Source organism: Strix aluco, chromosome 11 (assembly GCF_031877795.1).
Source record: "Strix aluco isolate bStrAlu1 chromosome 11, bStrAlu1.hap1, whole genome shotgun sequence".
Taxonomy (NCBI): Eukaryota; Metazoa; Chordata; class Aves; order Strigiformes; family Strigidae; genus Strix; species Strix aluco.
This window is the reverse complement of record NC_133941.1, coordinates 5,764,010-5,778,219: the sequence shown is the minus strand read 5'-3', so window position 1 is coordinate 5,778,219 and position 14,210 is coordinate 5,764,010. Positions and strand designations below refer to the sequence as shown.

Genomic DNA, 14,210 nt, shown 5'->3' with positions numbered 1-14,210 from the left:
TTCTTCTCAGATTTTTAATTCACTGGCATCATAAAGACCTTTAGCAGTTTACAGCGTGAAGAGCACTTTCTCTTTGGATTGCCGTGCTTTGAGCCAGTTTGTACGTTACGGTTACTTCATTACTTACATTGCATTGCACAGGGGCAAATGAAGCAGCCGCACTCCTCTCTGCAGCAGATGTGCCCCGGGGCCGGCACGAGCCAGATGTTTCCCAGGGCCAGCATAAGCCAGATGTTTCCCAGGGCCCCACATCAGGCACAGAGGCTGGTCTGCCCGCTGCTTTACCCCAACTGCCCCTCGGCAGTGCCGAGCCAAACACCACACTTCTTACCCTCACACCAGCTTGAAAGAAGGGTAAATCAGAGAAATACTGCTGAGGAGGAAGCCACTTCATCAGGCTACACTAATCAAGCTGTTGCAATTAGCAAAACCAAAAAAAAACACCCCCAAACCAACACAGCAAAACCTAAAAACCTTTTAGGAGACATCCAAATTCTGTCGAACTATGGAAGAAACACCAGAGGGACCAGAATATATTTCTTCCTGCCTCTTGCCATGATAGTCTTGGTTATTTGTCCTCCTGCAAATCAGTGGGATGCAAGCCGGACACCTCAAACCCTGAAGCCACGCTCCCCAAGTGTGGGTTTGGTGACAGTTTCATCAGGGTTAAGAGTCACAAATTTCAGCTTTAGCAACCGTGACCAACCAATGTGCAAAGCTTTCACTCTGTTACTTAGTTACTGTCAAACAAAATGGCATCCCATGGATGCTCAAAGCAGAGTGCTCCCGCAGCTCCTTGCCGAATTCCTGACCGCTGCTTCTGAGAGATGTCTTTTCCCCGAGCCCTTCCCACCTGTACATGCTACATGTTGGCTTTAAACCGCGAACAATACAGGTGGTAAAAATCAGAACAGACTGCAAGAAGCTCACTTTCCTCTCTGAAGGCACCTGCGCTTTCTTGGTAACGTGGTGAGCTGATGAAATGCCAGGAGGCCAGTCTATAGGGAATACATGAGCGCTATACGTGGCACGTTGAATCCGATTTCGCTGCATACCACCATATGGAACAGAATCTCAGCGGCATCAAACGTTTACCTAAACTCCATTAATGTCTTCTCCAAGCCAATATTTATAGCATACACACCAGTAGCTGCTGTCAGAGTGTGTATAAATGTTAAACTGAACTGTTAAAGAAACATAATGACAGATGTAGAGATGCTGAAGAGTGCAATCTATTCTAATTTATGATAATTTATTTCCATCATCTGGAGCCCTATTCAGAAGAGAAAGCTGAATGCATCCCAAAGCGCATCACGGGGTGGAGTGTAAAAATCCCCAGAAAAAAAATAATCTCTTTTAAACCAAGCAAGAGTACTCTTGTCCTAACACCCAGGACATGCTTAGCAATCTCTCTGTGCAGAAGTAATACAGATGTGGGGTACTCGAGTCCTGCCTCCTGACAGCCCAGTGACACGCAGGTTTTATTGCAAGTTGGGAATAGCTGGGAACTGTTTGTCCCATGAGAGATGTTTGATCATTGCTGAGTCACTACTTTTGGAGGACTAAGCTGCACAAAAAACATTTATTAGCTCTGTCAGAGCCTCTTCAGCTGCATTAACAACCAAAGCTGCACCCATGGGTGGCCAGTGCTAATGAGCACATAAACAAAAAGATGGAAAACTATTTTTAAAAATGGGTGAACTATGCCATAGTGAGCTATATGGCAGGAAGAGCTTTTCTATTAACTCCTCAACAACACAAGCCGTGCTGGATCGGTCCTGCCATGAGACCTGAGCCTCAGTCTCCTGTTGCTGTCGTTCTGCTGTGAAAACCATGATGAAGGGGATGAAAAAAAGAAAAAGGAAAAATAAAGCAGTGATCGCAGGCAAGGAGCTCATTTTCACAGCATCGTCCCTCCCTGGGAAGCGCCGTAACGCGGGCGGCGGTGGCAGGAGGCTTTCTGCCGTGGCACACTCAGGTCCTCCGCATATGTCGGCCCGCCGTGAAGCCAGCTCCTACTGCCTGCCAGGGCCTCGCAATCTGGACAGGCACAGATTTTGTGCTGGAACGGGCGCCCTCTCCGCAGAGCTGCCTGCCACGAGTGACAGGCTGCAACGGCAGCGGGAGCACGCACAGCCACGGAGCCAACAAGGAGGGCTACAAACACGGCTCGCTGCTTCTCTAAGTGGACTGTGCTGCCTCTGTGCAGCTCTGAAAAACTCCACATTTGACCAAAAAAAGGTCTAGGCACGCAATACAAACATAGACTACAACACCAATGTGCACACACTGTCTTCAAAGTCAGATGAAAATTTTCCACCAAAGCCATTTCCTGCATTTTAGACTCACTCATCTCCTTCCAAAAAAAGTTGTAGTCTCTCAAAAAATGTTGACTACTCTTCTCAAGTCCCAGTGCTAAGGGCTTGCAATACCTACTGTGGGAACACTACTGTGCCTCCAAGGAGTTGGGGTTGGCTCCTCGGGCTGCCCGCGCTCTGTAAATCAGGCTCCACAGCCAGACTACACCGCCCCGACGCACAGGAGGGTCACACTTGATGTGATCCACCACTGACGACTCCAGGAGGAGCGAGCCTGGGGCATCGCAGTGGACTGTGGAGAGAAGGGGAATACAACCTGACCACTGTTTCTTTACAGAAATATTTTGTGCTGAAATACTGTGCTTTCTGGCACAAATATTTCTTCATTGATCTCATCAGAATGCCAGTCTCCAATGGAAATTTACATTAAAAATTATTTTTCCAACAAGGAAATGAAATTCCTTTTCCCAAGTCAGCTCTACCAATGACTCTTTGATGCAGCAATAACAGATGCTTCCCTGACATCTAGGTACAGCCCAAATCACAAAGGATAAATACTCCACACGCTCCTCAGTCACCTGCCCCAGGCTATAAAACATGAGGAAAATCACACTAATACCTTTCCTTGCCATAAAAATACCGCATGCTCCCAGCTCGCTTACCTCCTCCTGTCATCACCGAAGCTCGGCCATCAACAGCGCAAGGGAAAAAATGTGTAATCATGTTTTTATTTGAAGACTTTTCCCACACATTTAGAAATCGGCTGCGGTGGGATGCTTGGCTACGTGCCGCTCGGTACCCACATTTTTCACAGTGGTATAGAAAGCCAGCAGCCTGCCAAATGCTCTCAAACTGGGCACTTGGTTGGGACTAATCAACAGATGTGCCCAGTCAACGCCCTACAGCGTTGCTTCTGCTCTCTGACTGAGGGATAAAACTTTATTAATTATCCCACTTGAAACTGATTCTGTTTTGCAATAAAATCTCAGCTCCTGGCCTCAACCCTCTCAATGAGTAATACCATCAAGGAAACTCTTCTTGCAGCACCATTCACAGAATTAGATTAAAAATGAGGAGAAAATATGTTCAGAAAGAAGCTCTATTGAGCCGTACTCGTGAATAATCTCTCTGTCCACATGCCTTTGGTTACCAGTTGGAAAAGTCAGTTTGCAATGCACTTGGTAGTCAGCAGCGTGCAGCTTTTGCACTTTTATCCATACTCCAATGCATCCATGCGTCTGCGTGCAAGATTAGAACAAAACGCTGCTACGACACAACAGCAGACACCATGTATTATCAACTCGCTGAGATCAAAGGCACACAGCAGCAAAGAATTTAATTAAAATGTTAAAATTAAACAGGAAGGCATCCATTGTTTAATTTTTTGGCAGGCACGTTCTTTCAAACTGGGACCTAATTCCAGTCCGGCACGCTGACTGCCCTTGGAGATGGCAATCAGGAGAGCTCTGCTGGATTTATCGGCTGCTGCGTTTGGCAGTGGGGGAATCCCACACTTGCTTTGGTTTTCAAGCACAGTCTCCAAAAAAGTACTCGGAGAAACTGCTCAACTCCATAGGATAATTATTGCAATATACGTATTCTGCAGTAATAACCCAATTTCCAGTATCAAACCTAACCCCACTGGGCTGGGCATGATATACACCCATGGGCATCATTCCCCCTTACAGTCCCAACAGGGAGCTATGACCTTGCCATGTTCAACTGCTCCCAGCCACCACTCTGTACATACACAGGTTGGTTTAAATGAGTAAAAAACTGATGCAGAGCAGTGCTTTTTTGTGTGCAACATAGCTTCTGCATGAGGAGTAGCAGGGGTAAGCAACTATGTGGTTTTAAATTTGCACACAGATGGGGGACTTGTCTTGTTTTGTTTTGCTTCAAGCATACCTCCAGGACACAGCCAGGGAGAAGATTATTCTGAAAACAGTGCAAGCAAGGCTCAAGTTTGCTTGTTAAATAACTGTAAGATATTTCCTGGTACCCTGGGCTATTTTGGTTTGGATGTTGAAGGCAGCCATAGGCCATAATACGGCCCATCAGGGAGGCTGAACCAAGAAGTCAGTTATCGCCCTGTTTTTTGGGAACCTGGCAGGGAAGATTTTCCTAATTCTGTAGAATTATTTGGAGTTCCACAGAGGCTTTTCACCTAACATCAGGAGGAGCAGCAAATGCAGAGTCAAACATAGGGCCCCAATACAAGCACCCAACATGCAAGTGCTGAAGGATTTGAGCTGAGGCTTATCATTTCAAGCCAAAGATACTTTGGATTTGTATCACTTGAGAAATTACACAGGAGGGCAGAGCATTAAGATCAGGAAAAGTGAAAACTGAGGACAGCTACAATAAACTTTTTGAAATTCAAACAGCTACTGAAGAGCCATTACCATAAATTACTTCCTGATGTATCAATAATCTTACCGATGTCCTGTAGCATTTCTTTCCAAGATCTTCTGGGCAGAATTTCACCCTCAGTACCTCAGGTTCTTGGGCACTTCTAGTGAATATTCAGTCAGGCTGTTTGCAGCAGGCTCTGGTATTTCTTATGAAATAAAGATCAAGTTGACTGTTTGGGAGTTTTGCAAGACAGTCAAATCAGATTTATTTCTGACTGTGGGTCTGGGACTATATACCTCCCATCTGAAAATGTGTAACACTTTATTGAAATCTTCCTGATCTTCAGTTTTTCTCCTGCTTCCTTAACACAGAGAAACAGGAGACTACCTCCCCCCTGCATATCTCAGGACCTAGGATGCTTTTTGGGGTCGTCTTAGCAAAGAAACATCCCCAATCCCCCAGCAAAAGCCCCCTGTGCAGGGTAACATTGATCTCTGACCACTCTGAAAATACCCTCGCTAACTTCTGCCCTGCGATGGCACTGCCAAACTGGGGCTGGGACATCTGCACCAGCATTCATCTGGGAACAGGAGCCCACAGAGCGAGCTCCCCCTGACTTTTATCCCAGGCTCCAGGCTGCAGCACTTTCTGCTCCCCACAGCATTAGCTCAGCAGCTCCCACAGGCTCTGCCTCTAAGGCAGCCTTCTCCCCAGATGCTAAGGCATTTTAGAAAAGGCACAGACAGAACAGCTTGTTCAGAGAAACACATTTAGCTATCAATTAGAACATCACAAAGAAAGAAAAGGTAAAACAATAAAGGGCAATGAGCACATTACCTCAGCCTTTTCTGGCCATTATTCTTGGATTGTGCACGTACCCCACTGCTTTAAGGACCAAAGTTGACATTAGGCTTGTGAGACCTTTCTGCTTTCCTCTCCACACTGAGGACCATAACATTGCTTCACGCCACAGATGGCTGCTCATCTGGAAAACCCCTCTCTTGAGGGGCCACGTCAGTCTAATCCTCTGCTGATCCTCCTCCCCTAGCAGCATTATGAAAATACTCAACCATGGCAGTCACTGAGCTGCTCAATGCAAGACTCCCTGCCCGGACTTTGCACCCTCTCACCACAAGCAACCTCCGACCCTGACCAACAGGAGTCCTCTCCTCACCATGCATTGCAGCTTAGGTTTGAGAAGTTTGCAAACGCATACAAATGCTACATGCAAAAATCTTCCAGACTGTGTGCTCATGGATATGCCCATATCCATAGGCTGCTAATGAGGCAACACCTAATATTTTTTGTTTATATAAAAAGTTCTTAGACAATACTTCCTTACTTGACTGAATGCCATTACCAAATCCTTTCAATGATGGAATTTGTATCTACAATTATAATCACTGAACCCCCCATCATTTTATGCGATTTAAGCATTTCCTTATGAATGGGGAGCAGTATTAGCTTTTCGAACCAAGTGAAGTATTCTGAATGGGAAAACACTGCTTCCAAAGACAAATCCAAGAAGTCTCCACAATGGCCAGAAGATAAAACTGTGCAAATTAAACAAAGCAAAAGCTTACGGTTTGGCTATATTCAGTATTCTTTTGCTTTTGCCAAAAAGCAAGCAAGCTGTCACCTTAGCAACTATGTCACACTTTGCAGTACATATGCCACTTTGAACAAACACCTTAAAAGCAGCACCTCCACTCTGTATGTTCCTTCCCATAATGTTTTTTACAGCACTTTGCAGATCCCTGCTGAGAGAAGCCATTAAGACCCCTTTGGCCAGTTGCCAGGCTAGATAGCCAGCCAGCCAGCCAAGTGCTGTTTTCCACACTGCACCCCAGGACCACAATACTACTTAACCACTTTTATTTGGTACCAAAGGAGAAACTGCTCTTGCAGAGGTGAGGCATGAGCACTTTGCCTTCCATCACCAGCCCTGTGCAGAGCCCAATGCTACCTGCCTTCTGCCTCTCCCCTTCTCCTGCCTCAGGTGGAGGTCCTCTCTCCTGGAGCAGAGTGGAGCGACCAGGATGTCTCCTGCACCTTGGGATCATCACATATAGTGCCACGAATCCAGGTTAACTCAGGGACCACAGAATCCACGTGATGAAAGGGTTTTATCACAAGCATCTCCAAGCCTGTCCGCCCCCAACTGCAACATTTGAATCCAGAGATGTCAACATGCAGGGCTTTTACCCAGGGCTCCAATTATGCAGATGCTGATTTATAGGAGTGATGACTGAAACATCTCCCTCATAAAAATTGGCAAGGAGACTTTAACCATGTATGTCTAATGGCAAAACCCTCTATCTCCATGCATCTTCTTGCTAGTTTGAAAGTCAGATCATTTTTGTTCTTCCTTTCATAGAAACCTGGTTTGCATATATAATCAAATTTAGCATTAATGAGTCTCTCTCCTCATCTTCTATTCCTAATGCTTCAAACAGCCACATTCAGATAACACCAGCAGATTCTGCCATCAAGAATGTGGCTTGCCATAAGGAGATTTTACCAGTTTCACCCAGGGATTTTCACTGAAGCAGTACATAACTCCAGAAACTGCCTCCTGGAGCACTGTATCTCAACCATATGTGCTAATCCTACACAACTCATTTATACCAGGTCCCACTCTGGGCTGCTTGAGAATCATCAGGATTTAAATGAATTGTTAGGTGACCTTTTAAAATTAACTCTTCCACGATCACAACGTGAGTCTAAGTGGAAAATGGTAGGCACTTTTCAGATAAAAGAAGTCATTGATTTGCAATGTGGTCAGGCACTGCTGACCTTTTCTCCTTCCCTCCTTGCCTGTACCAACATTTGTACCATTTTAACAGCAACTTTTCAATGGGACAAGATCAGCACAGTTCTCAGTTTCCAACAAGATATGCACACAGATAAACATGCATGTGAACAGTGAGCAGAACAACCGTTGCTCTGCAGTCTGTAAAACCACGGGATCACAAGACAGATTTTTCTGCTCTTTCATTCGTGCTCTGGGTTTTCAGTCTTTAGGGCTTCCATCCTTCTTCTGCTACCCTGATCTAAAAGCATATGGTTCATCAAAGCCAAAGGTTTCAGAGTCACACGACTCCCAGAAGTTGAGACTTTCAGACCGCAAGGTAAAACACCATGCGGGCACTGTTATTGCTTCTGCTGCTGTTATCCCAGTCCCACTGACAGAGTAACATATGGCTTTCACATCTGTCTTCAGTGAGACTACAAAAACTTTTCAGATCTTTCCCGTTGCACACAACAGAGCCTGATGTCTAATGGCAAAATCCACCTCCCAGTTCTTCCTAATAAAAATAACTTGTCCAACAGAGTGCCCTGCCTGCACATTACCAATGCCCTGATATGTGTTCAGAAGTTGTATGTCCAATGACCAGGACCGATAAAGCCTGCCTGTTTCGCAGGGCTCTGGTCCCTTGGACGCTCACATCCTGTTATTTCTCTCTGGCAATTTTTGTCTGTACAGAGCTGCAGTGTATTCTGCATGCATTATGCTAAGCTGCCTATAAGAAATCATCCAATTAATGACAGCTTACAGAGAAGGGTTAGTTACACGGTAATTACCTTTCTAATATTAAATATCATAGAAAAGGATTTACATTTTTTGATTAAGTGGCACATGTCTTATTGACCTGACACTACACATACAAGACCTTTGAGGTAGTAATGGGACCAGGTTTTCAAGAACAGCTAGGTACCTATATACCAAGGCAGACATCAAAACAATTGACAATACATTTTTTATGTGTGCTTGTGTATCTTACACATCAAGATGGATGGACTGAATGCTGGCATTGCATAAACAACATCAGCAGGCAGAAAGAAATATTCTTATTATTAAGGCTTTTCTTTCAATATGAGGGTAGAGAAGATCAAACCCCCAACTCTTCCAGCCCTGCATCCATGAAGAGCATTAAGCTTCAGCAAGGTTACCCTGCTCCATCACCTAAAGTCTCTGCCCATGCCAGAGTAGACAGCAACCTTCTCGTTAAGCAAACACACACAAGCAAACATGATGAAGAGTCTCAAGCAACTACAACATATCTCAGGCCCATAATACACTATACAGAGTAAACTACTAATCACACATGCGTCACGCAAGCATTATCTTAATATTTTTTCATTTATTTTCAGCATTTCAAGATATCTAGGCTTTTCTAGGACACACTTGAAGGCATGCAGCTACTTATGTCCATTCATATGTATGCAAATATAATCCAACAAAAGCGCTCCATGGCCAGATGAGCAATCAGCATTAGGACAAAAGACAAGACAACTTATCAGTCTTTCAAGATTCAGATTCCCTTTGCCTTCCAAACACACATCTGTGTGCAAGGCAAGGGGTGCTAACCCTTTCAGAATCTATACAATCAAAGCAAGTTTGACTCTTGCCAGGCTGGCAACAGCCTGGCCTTCTTCCTGGCTCACCAGTCAAACGATCACATCATGAAGGCAAGGAAACAAAGCAAGGTTAGCTTGGTCCACGTAACACAGATTTTTCCAACCTCCTTGCAATTCCCTTGTGCAGTTTCCACCCGAGATGAATGGGGATTTGCTGTCCAGATGCCCTGCACTGCTTTGGAGATCTTTGGCACATCCCGTGAACATGCTCATGAGCAGTGATGATCTGCAGCCATGCAAGGCCTGGAACGTATTTTTTCTGCACAGAGGCAAGAATTCAAACAACTCCTCAGACACATTTGGGTTCATTGAACAACATCATGTCCATTTCCAAGTTGTCCTATCAAGAAAAGCCCCAGTGTCCTCAAGATCTGCCCTGCAACATAAATGACTCGCATCTGCCCTGATACAGCCAGAGCTACTTGTACGGTCTCTGTGCCCAAAATACCCCTTCTGTTGCACCCATACCAGCCTAGGCTGGGCAGCAAGCTGGCAGAGCAGGGAGCTTCTTGTACGGTATTTTAAAACAACAACCTGCAGATACTCAGCAAGGCAATCACAGCACCTCCCAACTCACAAAAAGGTGGACTTTCTGCATCTCTGCTGTTTATCAAGGGTTACAGGGAAAGTCGTTACAGACAGCACTGCAGCTCCTGTTATTTTACATGGAATCTGGACAAATGTCAGGTTGCTTTGGGTCTGCGGGAGGAAAGTTGTTTGGGTCAAATCACTGCGAGGAAGCAGCAGAAGTAATTACAAACCTCAGCCTTGAGATACAAAGTTTCCATCTTTACAAAAATATTTTTGCAGGTAACCACCTGATTATACATGAGGTAGTTCATATACACCACACTGCCATGCCCAGAGCTCTGCTTTTCATTTAATTTGCCTTTGTAGGGCTCCAGAGACACAACAACTGCAAAACAAACAGACCACAACTGACAAACTTGCTTGTCTTGCTCACTTTTTGCAGACCCCAATAAAAGCAGTCTAAACACATCCAGAGATTCACAGGACCAAAATTAATCCATAGAGATGAATGAACATATTTCTTCTCTTTCATCTTTCCTTATTCATTATTGTCAGGTGTGTGTATAGGTGAGTCATTTCTCAAGTGAACTTGTAACAGTGTTTGTGACATTGCAACTGGTTGTAGTGCCACAGTAGATTATCACCAGGAATAAGCTTCAGAAGGTCACCCTCTTCTCATGCAAAGATTTGTGGAGTAACAGCCAGGGGAATGAAGAAGAGGAAGAACAAACACGGCTTTTAAACAGCTTTTCCCTGCCCCCACCACATGCCATGAAGCAAGAGTTGACTCAAAGCTGGAAACACCCAGGGCCTATCTTGTACAGCTGTGTGCAGTTTTCCAAGCCCTGATTTGTGATCCAAAAACTCTAAGTACACAATCTGTTACCAAGGTAGAGTCAAAAAAAAACCCCGCAACTCTTGCTTAATTGCTACAAGTCACTTTTTTTTTTTCTTCCTTTTTCTCTTAACCTTTCCTGGGCCTGAGCCAATGTTGTCTCTTAATGGCTTCCTAAATGCAATTTCTTGGCTGAAAATAAGATTACAAAGTACATGGGAAATACAAACAAAAACATATTACAGTGCTGTGAATATTCAGAATCATCAGTCTGATCTCAGCATCTTCTCTCTGGGTGCTAGGTGATAGTCAAAGAGAAGACTGAAGGTCAGATAAAGTCCCTACTGCTCGAGGCAGAGGTCCATGTCTGAGCCAGACTACAGGTAAACTGGAATTTGCACACTTAGTAGATTTATTCTGCAACAGTTACAGTTTCACACCTGAGAAACCTACAGCTTGTCTCCAGACTTGCAAATACTTGCATCATTAATACACAAACTTCAGCAGCACCGTTGTACAAGAGGTTTATTAATAAAAATGTGCTGACCCCTGAGCCATCATGGGCCTACACAAATTGCCCAAAAGATGAGAGTACAAATTCAAAGCTGGACTGCCTGGACCAGCTGAGGACATTTTCGGTCTACGCCATCTTCACCCTACCAACCCTTCTGAGGAACCCCCATACCTCTGCCATCTGTGCTGCAACACCACAAAGTCTCCCCCCTAGCACGAGGGCCACCCAACGCCCAGAATCGCTGCGTCACCAGCTGGGCTATGAACTTTATTTCTTTGCAGATGCAATCTAGGACTCAAGTGGGAGGTGTTAAGAGGTGCCATGAGTAGCATATGGGCTATAGTACACAAACAACAGGGCAGAAATGCCAGTTTTCCCCTTCTTAGATTGCAGAAAGGGCTTTCCCCACTTTTGTGTCCTACCTGCTTGCTTTTCACACTAGAAATCCAAACCTTGGCTTTCTGGGAAATATGCATTAAAAAAAGCATAAGTTTTCCAAAAGCAGAAGTTAACACCTCCCTTTTAGATGACAAATAAGTCAAAAGAAGACAACATTAGAATTACTTGCACTTGCTTTCCCAAATCCTAAAACACTGTAAAACTGGGTGTTATGATTCAGCCACCACGTCACTCACATGACACCGGTCACACCCTCTGACAGGTGATTACTGTAAAGCTCTGAAAATCTCATCAGCGTTAACAAGAGCAGGTTTAATAAATTCCACTGTCACCAGCACTTTTTGCATAAAAAACCCCACTCACACGTCATTTAACACCTGAAATGAAACAGCTGTAAATCCAGCAATTAGTGGTATAATTTGACTGTTCCGATCAAGCACACCAAGGGCTGTGAGTCTGCCAGAGAATGTGGAAGCAGCCACGGGATCGGCTGGAGCCTTTGGTGGTTTTTTTTTTTAAAGTTTAAAATGATAATTAGGCTGATAAAAGGAGCCTGAGGGAGAAATGGACACTTAGTTGAGACCGGAGATGGTAGAGAGAGGTGGACAGAAGTTGACAGGCATGGTGAGGGGAGAAGGACGATGGGAGCAACAACATGAAGTGAACAGAGCTGGAACTGGGGTAATCCAAGAAGCCTTTCAAGTATATTAAAAACAAAACAAGTCTTCCACGCTCTGAGATACCACACACTAAAACCTGCTTAATTCTACTTACACATACACGTTGAAGGGGCAAAAAATAATGTCTCAGACCGTCTTAAATCTTAATGTGCTCTGCACCCTTCTCCCACATTCCCTTATTGCCAAGGACTGACACACCTCAGCCGTGTCAGAGGAGCTCTGTTTACACACAGCCACATGTGCGTTTAGATACATACACCCAGGCAGCGTGCAGATAGAGCAGCCAGAAGAGTTCTGCATGTGGCTTTCAACCATGACAAAGGCAGCTTTTATATTCGATGCTGGAAGAAGTTACAGACCTAGGGAACTGCCAAGAGAAAAGAGTTCCCACTTGCTGTCCCGAGGACGTCAACGCACTGGGGGGAAGAGTTTTCTTGAAGGGCACAGCCTAAACCCCCCGGCCCAGAGCCCTTCCCGGAGGAGCTCGCTTCCCAACCACCACCAGACGTAGCTTCACCGGGCAGACAGTCGAAAGCCCACGCTCCCAGCAGCTATTTGCCACAGAAATAGCTTTGCTCCCCATTCTTCTGCTCCACGGCAGAGTGGTTGAAGCACCCCCAGAACGATGGCTGGGGCTCAACGCCTGAACGTCCTGACTTCTCCTCGAGGCAGGAGCAGCAGCACCAGGTGGCTTTGCAGGAGCTTTAGGTGAGGAACACAAGGCACCTCGTCCATCCTCAGCATGCAGGGCCACCTCATCCCGAGCCCATGGCACCGCCACGTCCCCATCACCCACCTCCACGGGATGCGGTGCTTCGAGGAGCCCAGCGGAGGAGAAGAGCTGCTGACGGCGGGGCAGAGACCAGGACTGGGGCGAGCAGCTGTCCCCAGCACACCAAAACACCCCTCGCAACACCCTGCGGCTGGGCTGCGCACAGCGGGTGCAAACATGTGGCTAAACGCACCCGCGTGGGGACGCGCCCCCCAAAATATGTGGCTTACATAATTCCCCAGCCAGCCGGCGTTAGGGGAACGTGATTAATCCTCCATGACATGTTCTGAACTTTCCGTTCAGAGAGGCTCTCTGCTCCCGCAGACCTACTGGCGATGAATGTCATTTGACCTGCAGACTTCGCTAGGAATGAGCATCAGAGCAACAAACGGTGACATTGCTCCGCAAACCAATTATCTGCCTCCTTCCCCGCTCGGCCCAGAGACAAGTTTGCTAAATGCATAATGAGGATTTTTATCTTTTTTTCTCCCCCGTTTTAAAAAAAATAAATTGTTTACATCCAGCACGGGGGGGGGGGGGACACGGACACCCCCAAACCCAGCCCCCAGCCCGCCCCGCCGGCCACATCTCTGTGGCATGAGGGTCCCCACCCTCAGCCCCGCGCCCCCACGCCCCGTGTCCCCTGTCCCCAGCCCCCGCCGCCGTCCCAGCCCGGCTCCCACCTGTTCCGCGGGGCGCGGCGCCGTGCGCGCACTTTGGGGACAGCCCCCCCCGACCCCTTCTCCATCCCAGCTGCGGCCGAAGCGCTGCCCGACAACCCCCCGGGACTCACCCACTCGAGCACCCTGAGGAAGGCCAGCGGCTCCTTCACCACGCGGAAAGTGCCCGCGGAGGCGAGCTGCGGGCAGAGACAAGGAGTCAGCACCGCGCCCGCTCCGCGCTCCCCCCCCGCCCTGCCGCCGCATCCCGCCCGCGGGGTTCCGCGTACCTGGTCCACCGCCTCCATGGCGCCGCAGCCCCGCGGAGCCGAGCGGAGCGGAGCGGAGCCGCCCGGCAGCCGGGGATGCGCGGCGCTGCCCCCGCGCACGCCGGGCGGAGCAGCCGGGCGGGGCCCCGCGCCCTCCGCGCCGCCCCGCGGAGCCGCCCCGCGCCCGGGCACCGCTCCGGCCTCCGCCCGCCCGTCTCAGCGCTGCTTCTCCGCCACTTTTTAAATCAGTATTTTTTTTTTTTGTAATAATTTTTTATTTCGGGGCAGGAAGGGAAAGGAAGAAGTCGAGGAAAGATGAATTAAAAAAAAAAAAAAAAAGAAAACAAACTGCTTTCCCCACCGCCTGCAAAGAAACTATTAATATTTCCGTGGAAGCAGCAGGGACAGGGAGGGGTGGCACCACGTTGCACCGTATCCTTCTTCCCCCTCCCGGGG

At 47.0% G+C, this 14,210-nt stretch overlaps 1 protein-coding gene across 1 annotated transcript in view; it reads right to left on the bottom strand.

Annotated features, from left to right (window-relative positions):
- Positions 1 to 13,899, bottom strand: part of SYNPR (synaptoporin) — a 110,834-nt gene extending 96,935 nt beyond the window's left edge. The window contains exons 1-2 of the mRNA XM_074835834.1: positions 13,776 to 13,899; positions 13,620 to 13,685 (exon numbers count right to left, since the gene is read on the bottom strand). Of these exons, the coding sequence (XP_074691935.1) occupies positions 13,620 to 13,685; positions 13,776 to 13,793 (84 nt within the window). The 5' untranslated portion in view covers positions 13,794 to 13,899. The remainder of the gene's footprint in view (positions 1 to 13,619; positions 13,686 to 13,775) is intronic.
- Positions 13,900 to 14,210: the final 311 nt, after the last annotated feature.